A 14601-nucleotide genomic window follows, 5' to 3' on the forward strand; every position below is an offset into this window, starting at 1 on the left:
CTCTCCATGGAGACCGTCAGGACAATGCGATCACATCGCGATGTCCTGATGGAAGCGTGCAGGGAACCCTTTCGATGCTCCTTGTTTGTCGCTGTCACTACTGATGGTGGCATTAGTGGGGTTAAATGCTGCATTGGTAATCTGGGATACCTGAGGCGTTCCCAATAATCCGCTGTTCGGCTGTGTGACAGTCGCAACAAACAGGCTCTCCATGCATGTACTCTGCCTGTCACACATCCGTGACACATGGAGCCGCGGCATCGAATAGCTGATCATCGGGAGTGCTCCAGGTGTCTGGGTTACCAAGGCAGCTATTCGGTAAGCGCTATAGCTATTCATAAAGGCATTTATCCAAAGCTTTTCAACAACCCTACCATGATGCATTATAGGTTGCCTCCCCCTGTTTGCTATGGGCTCCATCACGTCAGCTGATTTTTAATCAAACTCATTAAACCGTTTAGCATCTTTTTAGTACATGAGGGAATACAGAATTTCAAGAAAAATGTAAGCATACAGTATGTTTTCACCACCTCTTTATTCTTCTGCAGTGAGTTAAGTATTGAGAACTGGATTATGCCTGTAGTGTATGCTGGACACTTTTCTGACGTTGTGTGGCTGCATCCATCATGGGCACAGCAGATCAAAGAGGGCAAGCATTTCTTCCTGGTTGGCAAGGACAGGTCTACAACTACAATAAGGTGTGTGTAATATAACACAATGGAATGTATTTATATATAATGTGTATCTCTACAATATCTATCACTATATACACCTACATTTAAGTAATAGTGTAATCTTGCAGATATATAATTTTTTTTTTTTTTCTTTATCTGCTTTACTGGACAGCGTCTTTTATAGGTCAAACACAATCGTCTCAGTATTTTTTCCTTAGGGAGAACCTGTCACCAAGAAGAAAAAAAATCACGCTATCAACCTGCAGATATGGGGTTAATCTGCAAATTAATAGCGATATTAATCTGCTCGTAGCTGAACGCTTCCGGTAGAAAATGAACCCACCCTCCCAAACTCCCTGACAATGTTCTGGTCCAGTCACCACTCAGAATACAGAGCGGTGGATGTAAAGCTTCGTTCACATTTGCGTCGTTGGGCGCAGCGTCGGCGACGCAACGCAATCAACAACGCAAATACACAACGCAGCGTTTTGCGACGCATGCGCTGTCATAGGATCGCACAGAGCAGGAATTTCGGCGCAGGGAAAACGCTACAAGTAGCGTCCTCTGCGCCCTGTCTGTGCGTCAATATGACGCATGCGTCGTAAAACGCAATACAACGCATACCGGCGCATGTCCATGCGCCCCCCATGTTAAAGATAGGGGTGCATGACGTATGCGTCGACGACGCTACGCCCAAAGACGCTAATGTGAACGTAGCCTAACCGCACCCCTGGCCTGACTGGTTCTGCATTGGGACACCACTCTGTACACTTAGTGGGGGCTGAAAACGGAACGCTGCTTGGAGGAATAGTTTTCTTTTCTCCCTGCAGCCTTCGGCCCCCGGCAGGTTAGTAACACTGTTCACCTCCAGATTAAGCCCGTATTAGCAGGATAATGGCATAGTTTCTGGTGACCACTTTAATAAAATATATGTCTATGTGGGATAAGAAAGTATAGCATTATCCCTGCTGAGTTCCTCCAAACCCTTGAGGGCATCATGACCTCATTTTGCCAAATGTTCTACTTCTCATAGTATTTTTTGGAGTGAGCTGTATTTGTACTGTTGCATATTGACCTGTTCTCATGAGATGTAAAGACCAGAATTTAAAGTTCTATTTTGCAAAAAAGCCTTTTTTTTTTTTTTTTTGTCTTGTTGATTCAGGGTCACAAGCACGGATGATTACTTTTTAAGTGATGGTCTTTACGTTCCCGAGGAACAGCTTGAAAATGCCAAACCTCTTCATTTGGATGTCATTTTACTGAACCCTGTGAAGGAAGCAGGCTGTGAAGATACAGACAAAGGTGAATCTGCTGCTAAAAAACTAAAGCTGGCTGAAAATGATGAAGCAGCGGGTGGTCCTGCCTCTGCATTTCAATGTGCCTCTTCACAGGGTGGTGCCTTTCCTGTGTGTGAAGAAGCGGGCCACCATTTGAAAAAGGAGCCTTCTTGTGTCAACATGGAAACAAGTAGTGACGTGAATGCGGCGCTCGCTAGTAGCATTCTACAGGTCTTGGAGAAAGGGGATGCTTATGTGCTGGACGTAGATCTAGATTTCTTTTCAGTGAAGAATCCCTTCAAAGAATTGTACACAGAGGTATGTATGAGCCGATTGTCCCAAGGATTTATACCATGCATTATAAAGTGTGTATGTAAGAAAGCCGACAATTTAGGGTTTTTTCTATTAACATGTGTATTGAGTCAATAGGTAGAGATCCTGCAAAGGAGCAGCCAAACTGTCTTCCCTATCTGCAAATGTATGGCTGTGCTTTGTGTACAATAGTTTGTGACTTTATCATGTTCTTATAAAATGATATTTACGTGGTGAAAATGATATTCATCTTCTACAATCCAATATTAATAATTATTGGGCAAAAAAGGATAACTGGTTCTCTAACTCCATTTACCAACCGGGCTCACTGTTGCTCATCAGTTGTCTGCATGTAGAAAGCAGCTCACAGAAGTTGACGTGGGTTTTTTTTGTTTTATTGATGGCTTATCCTTCGGATATGAATGGTGCTGCAGAGCGCGTGTGTGTGATGTCTGCTATAGTCAAACTAATTCAGAATACCTCCATTCTGGGGATCAGATTGGGGGGTGACTGCAGGGAACACATGATCAGACATTTTATCTCACATGTTGAGGATAGGTATTAGGGTGCGTCTTTGAACGCAGCGTCGTCGCCGCAAAACAACGCATGCGTCCCTATCTTTAACATTGGGGACACATGGGCATGCGTTGTCATGCGTTTTGGTGCGTTTCGCGACGCATGCGTCGTTTCGACGCACCTGCCATGGCGCGGCAAATGCAACATGTTGCATTTTTTCTGCATCCAAAATTTTTTAAAAATCGCATGCGTCGCACTTGCTTTGCATTTGCGTCGTCGATGCGTCAAAAACCCCATTGAAGTGTATTGGCAACGCAGAAGACGCAAGTACTTGTATTGTTGTGCGTTGTATGATGCATGCGTTCTTGTATAGATGGTGTCTAGACACTGAAAAGACTATATATACATATATATATATATATATATATATATATATATATATATATATATATATAATTTTTTTTTTTTTTTTTTGAACGCATGCGTCAAAAAAGCCTGCGTTTTACATGCGTCTTTCGTGCGTTCCGTCCGCGACGCTGCGACCAAAGACGCGAATGTGAACGTAGCCTTAGTGATTTTCATGGAATAACGTTTTTTTTGTGTTCACTGTTGGACAGTTTGTGAAAATCGTCTACAGCTTATTGTGAGAGTTATTGCCAGTTTGCAAAGTAATGGCATATTTATAGATTGTGCCATGGCGCTACATGGACCTTAATAATACCCATTTAAAAAACACTGATACGAGTCCAAAATATGCATATTCGAAAAAACAAGTGCATGTCCACAAGATTTCTGAACTCACTCACTTTCCTGGTACTAGAAAATGCTGCATTTTTTTCTCCGGCAAAAATGTGGCAAAAACGCAGTGAGTGAAAAAACCATTAGTGAGTATTGGTTCAGTGGTTTGCTACTGGCTTTTTATCTTTGCTTGTTTTTCTTTTCAGGAGGAATATAAAATCTTGCAAGAATTGTACAGTTTCAAGAAACCAAGCACTGGTTCCTCAGAGGTAAAATGTTTCTGCACTTAAAGCACTACTCCGGCAATTTTTCTTCCATTGCTCAAGTGGTGTTGCTAATGTAGTTTTCTTTCTCCTAAAAATATACTTACCAGCCGCCATCATCTTCTGCTCGCAATACTGCTTTGGTTGTCTTCTGCAGGTTGTGGCCTGCCGGATCGCTCCAGTGTTTGATGTGCGAGCCGGAGGTCTTTTCTCATTGTAAATCTATGGGAGCCAGAACAAGGTTCTCATAGACTTAAATTGAGAGCTTGTGAACGTTACCTCTGACTTCAGGATACAAGCTGGTGACACCGGGGAAAGCAGAATTCAGTGGTTGGCAAGTATATTACTGAGGCAATATGCATTTGTGATACCACTTCAGCTTTAAAATGAGGGGAAAAAAAAAAGTTGTTCATCGTCCTGTGAGTGTGTGTGTGGTTTGTGTATCTGAGGGGGTGTATCTAAGGAGTGTGTACCTGCGGGGGGGTCTGAGGGAGGTGGTGTGTGTGTGTGTGTGCCCTGTACGTCTGTGTATGTGTACCATGTATTTGTGTGTATGTGCCATGTACACGTGTGTGTGCATCATGTACGTGTGTGTGTGTGCCTTGTACGTGCGTGTGTGTGCCATGTACGTGTGTGTGTGCCATGTACACGTGTGTGTGTGCGCGCGCGCCATGTACACGTGTGTGTGTGTGTGTGTGCGCCGTGTGCATGTACGTGTGGTGCCTCAGGAAGAGGTTAAGAAGCTATGAGCACAGAATATTGGAGCTAAAACAAGGTGGAGATTAACCCCTTCCTGCAGAGTGATGTTGTATTCAAATCCTGGGAAAAGGTCCTCATGTGGAGGGGGGCAGGAGCTGTGCAGCAAAGAAAGCTATAACCTTCAGCGACTTGGCCTGAGTTCTGTCTGCCACTGTTAACCATTTAAATGCTGTATGTCAATGGAATGCAAATCGGTGCTGTACAGGTGCACAACAGCTCCCATTTGCCCACTGGCGACTAAATCGTTGAGGACCGATGGGTTACTATGAGAGCTGTGGGGTCTGCTAAAGAACTCCTGTTGCTCTCATCTAGGTCCTCCTCCATAGGCTGTGCTCCATAGAACACCAAGATTTTCCCTATATATACTGCGGTACTGTGCTATTGTAGTGCATTGTGTAAGCAATTAAATAATTGCAGGTTCAAATCACCTAAAGGGACTGAGAAGTAATGTAAGGCCATGTGCACACGTTGCGGTTTTTACCGCGGATCTGCAGCGTTTTTGACGCTGCGGATCCGCAGCAGTTTCCCAATGCGGTTTACAGTACCATGTAAACCTATGGAAAACCAAATCCGCTGTGCACATGCTGCGGGAAAAAAACGCGCGGAAACGCAGCATTGTTTTTTCCGCAGCATGTCAATTCTTTGTGCAGATCTGCAGCGTTTCTGCACCCATTGACTTGCATTGAGTCGGGCACATCCGCAGCAAAACCACAGATCTATAAAAAAAAAATCAGTGGTTTAGCTGCAGGTGAAACGCTGCAGATCGGGAGGGGTGAGTGTGTGGGTGGAGACTTGTGCGGGGTCTGTGCGGGCCTGTCGGGTTTCTTTGTGTGTGTGTGTGGGCATCGTCCGATGGGACTACAAGTCCCATCGGGCTATGCCTGCTACAATGACAGCGATTGACACATTAGCCAATGCTGGGACAGTAGTAGTCCCATCATCCGGCTAATGTGTTGAATGTAAAAAAACAAACAAACATGCAACAGAACATGCAACATGCAACAGAACATGCAACAGAACATGCAACATGCAACAGAACATGCAACAGAACATGCAACAGAACATGCAATGCAACATGCAAAGCAACAGAACATGCAACAGAACATGCAACATGCAACAGAACATGCAACATGCAACAGAACATGCAACATAGAGTACATACTCATCATCACCTTGTCACCTTGATCCCCAAAGCCAGTGTCATCTATAAAAAATATGAAAATAACAAACATTATACTCCCTGATCCGCATAAATCCAATTTAAACGAGTGTCCCACGACGATCTCCCATGGAGAGAGGGGCTAAGTGCCGGAATTGGCGCATCTAACAGATGCGCCACTTCTGGGGCGGCTGCAGGCTGGTATTTGTAGCCGGAGGGGCCCAATATCCATGGCCCCTCTCTAGGCTATGAATATCAGCCCACAGCTGTCTGCGTAGCCTTTCTGGCTATAAAATATAGGGGGACGCCACGTCGTTTTTTTTTTTTTGGGGTGTCCCTATTTTACTAGCCAGTAAAGGCTACGCAGACAGCTGCGGGATGATATTCAGAGCCTGGGAAGGGGCCATGGGTTTTACCCCCTTCCCAGGCTACAAATATTGGCCGTCGGCTTTCCCTGCTCTGGCGCAGAAAATTGCGCGGGAGCCCACACCATGGATAGATTTAGATGGATATATGGATAGTTGGGCTGCTTTCACACATCAGTTTGTTTCCGTCAGGCAGGATCGGGCGAATTTTTGTAAAAAACGGATACGTTGCAAATATTGAAAAACCGATGCAACTGATCCATTTTTTTGAGAGAGAGAACGGAATATGTTCATGATTTCAATAAAAAAATGCATGAAAAACCGGATTCAACATTTCACATCTCAGTTTCATACGTTTTTCGCCGGATCCATCGCTGTGCGTTTTTTCGCCCTACAGAAAAAAACATTCCTCTGTACGTTTTCTCCGTCCGCCGGAAACAGTTTTTCGTTTTTTTTTTTTAAGGATCTGGCAAAAAACAGATAACGTGTGGCCATCAGGCGCATTCGGCGTTAATACAACTCTCTCTGAGAAAGAAAGCGGATTCAGCAGAAAAAAAAAACGGATCGTTTTTTTATTTCTATCAATCTGTCTGTATCTATCTGTCTATGTGTGTAATGGAGTGTGGGTTGGACAAATGTAAAAGAGGAGGTTGGACAAGAAATGACATCACAAATCTTTTTTTTTTTTTTTGTTCAATAATACATCTTTATTTAGCTTTTAAAAACGCATAAAAAAGCATCAAAACCGCACCTGCGTTTTCTGCCAAGAGCTGTGGATTTAGTGCAGAAAAATCTGCAGGCAAATATGCAACGTGTGCACATACCCTAAGGAAAAGTTTAACTCCCTCACCCCGAGCCAATTTCTGTGTTTTCGGTTTTCACTCCCTTTCTTCCCAGAGCCATTACTTTATTTCTCTGTTAATATGGCCATGTGAGGGCTTGTTTTTTGCAGGACGAGTTGTACTTGTGAACTACATCATTGGTTTTACCATATAGTGTGCTGGAAAATGGTAAAAATAATTCCAAGTACTGTGAATTTGCCATAATTGATTTTTTTTTCTTTCTTTTTTTACCATGTTCACCAAATGTTTAAACTGACCTCCCTATATGGTTCTCCAGGTCACTACGAATTTGGAGATGGCAAGCATGTATAGGTTCTTTAAGTGGTGGAAAAAAAATCCAAAGTTTAAGAAAAAAAGTTGCCTTTTTCCGAGACCCGTAGCGTCTCCAGTTCTTGAACGCAGATCTGAAGGTTTTATCGATGCCATACTGAAGTAGATACAATGTTTTGATCGCCTATTATTGCATTTTATTGCAATGTTGTGGCAACCAAAAAAATGTAAGTCTTGTATTTTTATTAATTTTCTCGTTACGCCAAGTTTTTTTTTTTTTACATTTTTCACTTGCTTCAATAGTCTCCTTACATAGTAACATAGTTTTTAAGGTTGAAGGAAGACGTTAAGTCCATCTAGTTCAACCCATAGCCTAACCTAACATGCCCTAACATGGAGACTTGAAACTGCAATCATCCGATCGCTTGTGTAGCAGAACTGATCTGCTACGAGCGCCGGCCACTGGGCATCGCTAATAGCAGTAGACTGCCTTATATGGTGATATGATCGCCATCTCAGCCTTTTTATTTAGCCCCTTGGTACATGCTTTCCTCCTCACTGCTCTATATGGCAGCTCCCTCTCTAACGTCATGCCTTAAGGGAGATATTTTTTTTTTCTTATTGTGGCATTTCAGAAGGGTTTTTTTCCATTATCTGGTTTTCTGGGGACGCCCAGAACAGGGTTTTGTCTTTCATGTGCAACTATTGTATGTATATGGGGTGTCGTTTTAGGTATGTTTGTCATTTGAATATGATATTGTATACGCAATAGTGTTATGGGACTACAAGTGATGTGTTTTGTCTTTTAAATGTTTTTATTGTGGGTTTGTCTACCAATAAATTTTGCATATATTTTTCTTCAATATGTTGGGTGTGCGCCTAATATGCTTGGTTCTTTCCTTTTGTGATGCACTGCTTTATCCTGTGCATTGTGCTGCCACTTTATACAACACCACAATAACAGCAGTACTCCATTCGGCTGCCCCCTCACACACAGCAAAACTTATACAATAAACAGGCAATCCTGGCTGACCGGCCGAACCAAAAAACGGAGACGGGCTTCCAGGGTTGCTGCGAAGAGATCCCGTTCTGCCGAGCACTTTATCGCATACAAGCAGTCCCTCGCCAGCTTCAAGTCCACACTCACTGCTGCAAAACAAACTTATTTCTCATCTCTCATATCCTCCCTGTCTCAAAACCCTAAGCAGCTTTTCAACACTTTCAATTCTCTACTTCGTCCCCCAGCACCTCCTCCCTCTCCTCTCATTTCCGATGAACACTTTGCCTCTTTCTTTAAGCAGAAAATTGATAACATCAGAGAAAGCTTTGCCCGCAGTTCCCAATGCCCCTAGTCTTAGCTGCTCAGCCCTGTTCCTCCAAAGCCAGCTTCTCCACCATGGCAAAGCCAGCTTCTCTCACCACTTTCACGCTTGACCCGCTCCTGTCCCACCTCATCCCAAACCTCGCCACAGTCTTCATCCCAACCCTAACACATCTCTTCAACCTTTCACTTGCAAATGGTGTCTTCCCCTAATCATTAAAACATGCCTCAATCACATCCATCCTCAAAAGCCCTCCCTCGACCCATCCTCTGTCTAGCTATCGCCTGATATCACTTCTTCCTTATGCCTCAAAACTACTGGAGTAGCATGTACATCTTGAACTGTCCTCCCACCTCTCCGACTGCTCCCTCTTTAACCGAATACAATCTGGCTTCTGATCGCATCACTCAACTGAAATTGGCCTAATTAAAGTCACCAATGACCTACTAACCGCCAAGAGCAAGGAACACTACTCTGTCCTCCTTCTCCTGGACCTGTCTTCTGACACTGTGGACCATTCCTTCTTGTTTCAGATTTTGTCATCTCTTGGCATCACAGATTTGGCCCTATCCTGGATCTCGTCATATGTAACAGACCGGACATTCAGTGTCTCCCTCTCCCACACCACCTCCTCACCGCGCCCCCGGTCTTTCGGTATTCTCCAAGGCTCAGTTCTAGGACCCCTACTCTTTTCCATCTACACCTTTGGCCTGGGACAGCTCATCGAAGCCCATGGTTTGCAGTATCCTCTCTATGCCGATGTCACGCAGATCTACCAATCTGGACCTGACCTCACCTCCTTCCTGACCAAAATCCCGCAATGTCTGTCCGCTATATCATCTTTTTTTTCTACTCGCTTTCTAAAACTGAACATGGACAAAACAGAATTCATCATCTTTCCCCCATCTCACTCTACACCTCCACCAGACCTATCCAAATGTCAATGGCTGCTCACTTTCCCCAGCCCCACATGCTCAGTGCCTCGGGGTGATCCTCGACTCTGCCCTCTTTCTTTCAAGCCACATATCCAAGCCCTTGCCTCCTCCTGCCGACTCCAACTAAAAAATATTTCCCGGATCCATACATCCCTTGACCAAGAGAATTCAAAAACGCTCCTGCACGCCCTCATCATCTCCAGCCTTGACTCTTGCAACCTCCTACTCTCTGGCCTCCCCTCTAGCACTCTTGCATCAATCCCAGACTCTGCTGCCCAACTAATCCACCTGTCCCCGCGCTATTCCCCAGCCTCTCCTCTCTGCCAGGCCCTTCATTGGCTTCCTATTGTTGAGAGGCTCCAGTTCAAAGCCCTAACTATGAAATACAAAGCCATCCACAACCTGTCTCCACCATAAATCTGTGGTCTCCCGGTGCTTACCTGCACGCAATCTTCAATCCTCTCAAGATCTCCTTCTCTACTCCTCTCTAATCTCTTGTTCCCACAACCGCATACAAGACTTCTCCCGTACTTCCCCCTATAGTCTGGAACTATCTACCCCAACAAGTCAGACTTTAGCCTACCATGAAACTTTCAAAAGGAACCTGAAGACCCACCTCTTCCGACAAGCCTACAACCTGCAGTGATCCTTAGTCTACTGAACCGCCGCACGACCAGCCCTACCCTCTCCTACTGTATCCTCACCCACCCCCTGAAAACTGTGAGCCCTCGCGGGCAGGGTCCTCTCTCCTTCTGTACTTGTTTGTGCCTTGTATTGCTCATGTTTATTGTACTTGTCTATGTATGCCCCTTTTTCACATGTAAAGTGCCATGGAATAAATGACGCTATAAAAATTAATAATACTGCCCCTTTTGGTCAAACAATCAGTAGACTTGGTTTCCAGTTACATCTCTATGCTGATGACACCAAATTATACACTTCTTCTCCTGATATCACGCCTGCATTTTTAGAAAACACCAGTAGTCTTACCACTGTCTCTAACATCATGTCCTCCCTCTGTCTGAAACTGAACCTGTCGAAAACTGAACTGCTTGTGTTTCCTCCGTCTATTAATGTACCTGTGCCCGACATTGCCAGTTCCGTGTGTGGTTCCACCATTACTCCCCAGCAACATGCCTGCTGTCTTGGGGTCATACTTGATTCTGAGCTTTCATTCACCCCCAACATCCGATCACTGGCTTGCTCTGGTTATCTGCACCTCAAAACATATCTAGAATTCGACCCTTTCTTACTTTCGACTTTCGCTGTTTCTCTTACTCGTTCTCGTCTGGACTATTGTAACTCTCTCTTAATTGGCCTCCCTCTTACCAAACTCTCCCCTCTCTAATCTGTCCTGAATGCTGCAGCCAGGATCATATTCCTCACCAATCGTTACACCGGTGCCTCTCCCTTGTGCCAGTCATTACACTGGTTACCATCCAATCCAGAACACAGTACAAACTTATTACCCTCACCCACAAAGCCCTCCATGGCTCATCACCACCCTACATCTTTTCCCTCGTCTCAATCTACCACCCTACCTGTGCCCTCCGTTCTGCTAATGACCAGAGGTTAGCATACTCAATAATCAGAACCTCCCACTCCCATCTCCAAGACTTTTCAAGTGCTGCGCCAATTCTTTGGAATGCACTACCCAGGTTAATACGATTAATCCACACAGTTTTAAGCGTAGCCTAAACCGCATTTGTTCAGACTGGCCTACCGCCTCCACGCATTAACCTAACTATCCCTGTGTTGCACATTCAATATTTTTTACCATAACCGGGCTCCTCGTATCATGTTCTTGCATGCTTTATGCATTTAATAGCCTTCTGTGTCTGTACTGTTACATACTTAGGCTGATAACCGGTTCATGAACACCCGATTCTTACACTATGGCTGGTCTGAACAACAAAAGCAATTGTTACCATCCACCTCTCGCGTCTCCCCTTTTCCTCATAGATTGTAAGCTTGGCCCTCATTCCTCTTGGTATCTATTTTGATCTATATGTTTATTGTTATGCTGTAATGTCTATTCCCTGTACAACTGCCCTCTATAAAGTGCTGCGGAATATGTTGGCGCTATAGAAATAAAACTAAGTTTGTCCATGTTGGTCTACCTTCTAAGCGATTAGTGTTACACAGTAGTCAATAAGGTCGCATTTGCAATTGGCTTTGTATGACTGGTATAGAACATACGTTTGTTTGAGTTTATGGCTTATATGCTCTGTTCGGAATAATGGGATTATTTTTGTAACCATTTGCTTTCCCGCCACAGGACGCCTTAGTTGACTGTGTAGAGAACCGCATACGTCAGCTTGAAGATCTGGAAGCTGCATTTGCAGATTTCTGTGAGGATGATGGTGAGGAGACTGTACAAAGATGGGCTTCCAATCCTGGGTATGGCTCTAGTATTTCTTGCTGTAATTTGTGTGATTTATGACCTGTATATGGTGCACAGTACGGACCTGCTTGGTGGGCGTTTGTATTTAATTATTAAATATTCGCCCACGCACCAATATGGAGAAAAATATCTCTAACTTAGTAGAAAAGTAGTCACACTTTACCCTAAAGGGTGTCTCCACCTTTGGAAATACATAATAAATCTACAGTTATGTAAAACGTCAAACTATTATTTAAATATCTATATTACATTTCAGAGCTGCTTTCATCATTCTGCTCGTGGTCATTGAAAATGATCACCATATAAACTTTTTAATAGGTGTGAAGACCACAGTTGAGGGTTTAGCTCTGAAGCCTGCATGAATGTGAATGCAGCTCTGCCCTATAATATTGGATGTCATCAGTACCAGATGAGTCTGTTTTCACTTGCAGTGCCTTACTTGTGCCAGTAGATGGAGCAGTTGGATTATCACAAGTGCAGTCAGTGCTGATCCAAGGCTCCAGGTGCATACAGACAAGTGATTAATCCCACTTTCTGCTCAGCCCTGTGCTCCTGGAGTTTTGTTTTATGCCAGTCTTTAATCTGTCAACAGGCATTTGCTTCATCATCAAATCACACCTTCAACAAGACTGCTGAAATGATGTTATTATGAGAATGCCAGGCAAAGCAAGTGTTAGGGGCTCACGTGCCCTTTGTGTCAGATGAGTGCATGTTGTCAGGTAGAGACTTGTGTGGGTCGTATGGCCTAATCTAGATTTTTTTTTTTATTCATCAGCCACAGGAGAGGCTAAAACCTTAAGATTTACATAATGGCAAAGTGTGCTTTCCTGCTTTTAGGGTTCAGCGCTAAGTTTTCTTCTACTGTGCGGGCTGTAATTACTGCATAAAATAGCGAGTTGTACAGAATAAGCGAAAGTCAAATGTGGCCTAGTTTTCCCGTGGCAAAATTGGTGCCATTTCATCTTTTCTGTGGTAAAAAGTGAAATCTGCGCTGAATCCGCATATAGAATTGACGTTCTGCAGGTATGGGTCCGTTTATGCGCAGAAACCTCTATAATGTGGATAAGATCTCGCCACATCTCATCTACACTTAGCGGGTGCTGTATCACACTGCAGATTTATCACGCTTGTGAAAAATCCATACCAAATATACAACTTGTGAACTCGGTCTTAATGCAAACTAGTCCGCAGTTAGATACTGCCAAAGCAGGAAACCTTGAGTTGGGGACCAGCTCTTGCATTCTAAACACCTAAGTTTATCCCTGAAGTGCCATAGTGTTAAGAAGTAAAACATAGTTGAGTATGCTGGCAGCAACGAGTTGCCTTTTCCCTACCACACGCATCTACACTGATAAGTTTACCCCTACGTTTGTGTGTTGTCGGACTGGGGAGCATTGGGTCCACCAGAGGATTTAATGCTCCGGATTCAGCCTCCCAACATTGCACGTACCAGTTTGTCCTATTTTGCAATGCTACCTCATACGGGCGTACCAGTAAATCCAGGTGATTATGCGGGCATAGAAGCTGTGTCCCCTCCACTTTGCCAGGGACTTTGTCACACCTGATATATAAAAATGTCACACTATTTAACCCAGTGAGTTAAAAAAAAAATAGTTAAACACATTTTTTTCATATTACCACCAAACAAAAAGTAGAATAAAATAAATCAAAAAGTTGTATGTAAATAAAATTTGCATTGCTGAAATTATCTTGTCCTGCAAAAATCAATCCCCCACTCTGCTCCATTTGTGGGAAATGAAAAAGCTATTGGTCATAGAATGTCAATGTGAAAACTTTTTTTCCCATGAAATAGGGTTTTGTTTTTTGTTTTTTTTTTTAAAAACTCAAAATATAAAAAAACTATACATATATGTGGTAATGCTGTTATTGTACTGATTAAAAAAAACAATTCTTGAATTGTTGTTTCTTGTTTATTCTCCCTTCCTAAAAATAAGGATAGAAATCAATCAAAAATGTTATGCATCCCAAAATGCTTCTCGGGTCTTCTACCAGAGACCTGGGAGTTTGAGGGTTCTGCGCAGGATCTTAGTTGTTCCCAGCATTGCGATGTTCTGGACAGAGAGCTCACATGTTGCTCCTGGGATCTGCTGTAGCCATTCTTCCAACTTGGGGGTCACTGCTCCAAGTGCTCCTATCGCTTCTGGAATCACTGCTGCCTTCACCTTCCTCATCTTCTCCAGTTCTCCTTTGAGGCCCTGGTATTTCTCCAGCTTCTTATATTCCTTCTTTCTGATGTTGCTGTCACTTGGCACTGCCACATCTATTATCATTGCCGTCTTCTGATCTTTGTCTATCACAATGTCTGGTTGGTTAGCCAACACCTGCTTATCCGTCTGGATCTTGAAGTCCCACAGGCTTTTAGCCCTTTCATTCTCCACCACTTTTTCTGGGGTCTCCTACCTGGACTTAGGAGGACTTGGCCCATATGCTATGCAGATGTTCCTGTATACAATTCCCGATACTTATTGTGGCGTTCAGTATACGCTGTTCCTGCTTGCATTTTGCATCCTGCCACTATGTGTTGGACGGTTTCTGAGGTTTCTTTGCATAGTCTGCACCTTGGGTCTTGTCTTGTGTGGTAGATTCCTGCTTCTATGGATATGGTACTTCGTGCTTGCTCTTGTTCCTCTATGATTAGTGCCTCTGTGCTTTCTCCAGCCATTGGTAAGATTTCTTTGTCAGCCACCTACATTATCTGTCGATGGTACAACCCATGCTACGGATTTTATTTTTTTTTTCTTTCC

General features: G+C 43.7%; 1 protein-coding gene across 2 annotated transcripts in view; it reads left to right on the plus strand.

Moving 5' to 3' along the window:
- The window catches only part of C6H5orf22 (chromosome 6 C5orf22 homolog), a 145740-nt gene that overhangs the window by 72497 nt on the left and 58642 nt on the right, over positions 1–14601 (plus strand). For both annotated transcript variants that reach the window (XM_069730618.1, XM_069730616.1), the window contains exons 3-6: positions 549–698; positions 1837–2269; positions 3724–3786; positions 11711–11832. In XM_069730618.1, the coding sequence (XP_069586719.1) occupies positions 549–698; positions 1837–2269; positions 3724–3786; positions 11711–11832 (768 nt within the window). The remainder of the gene's footprint in view (positions 1–548; positions 699–1836; positions 2270–3723; positions 3787–11710; positions 11833–14601) is intronic.

This window comes from Ranitomeya imitator, chromosome 6 (assembly GCF_032444005.1).
Source record: "Ranitomeya imitator isolate aRanImi1 chromosome 6, aRanImi1.pri, whole genome shotgun sequence".
Classification (NCBI taxonomy): domain Eukaryota; kingdom Metazoa; phylum Chordata; class Amphibia; order Anura; family Dendrobatidae; genus Ranitomeya; species Ranitomeya imitator.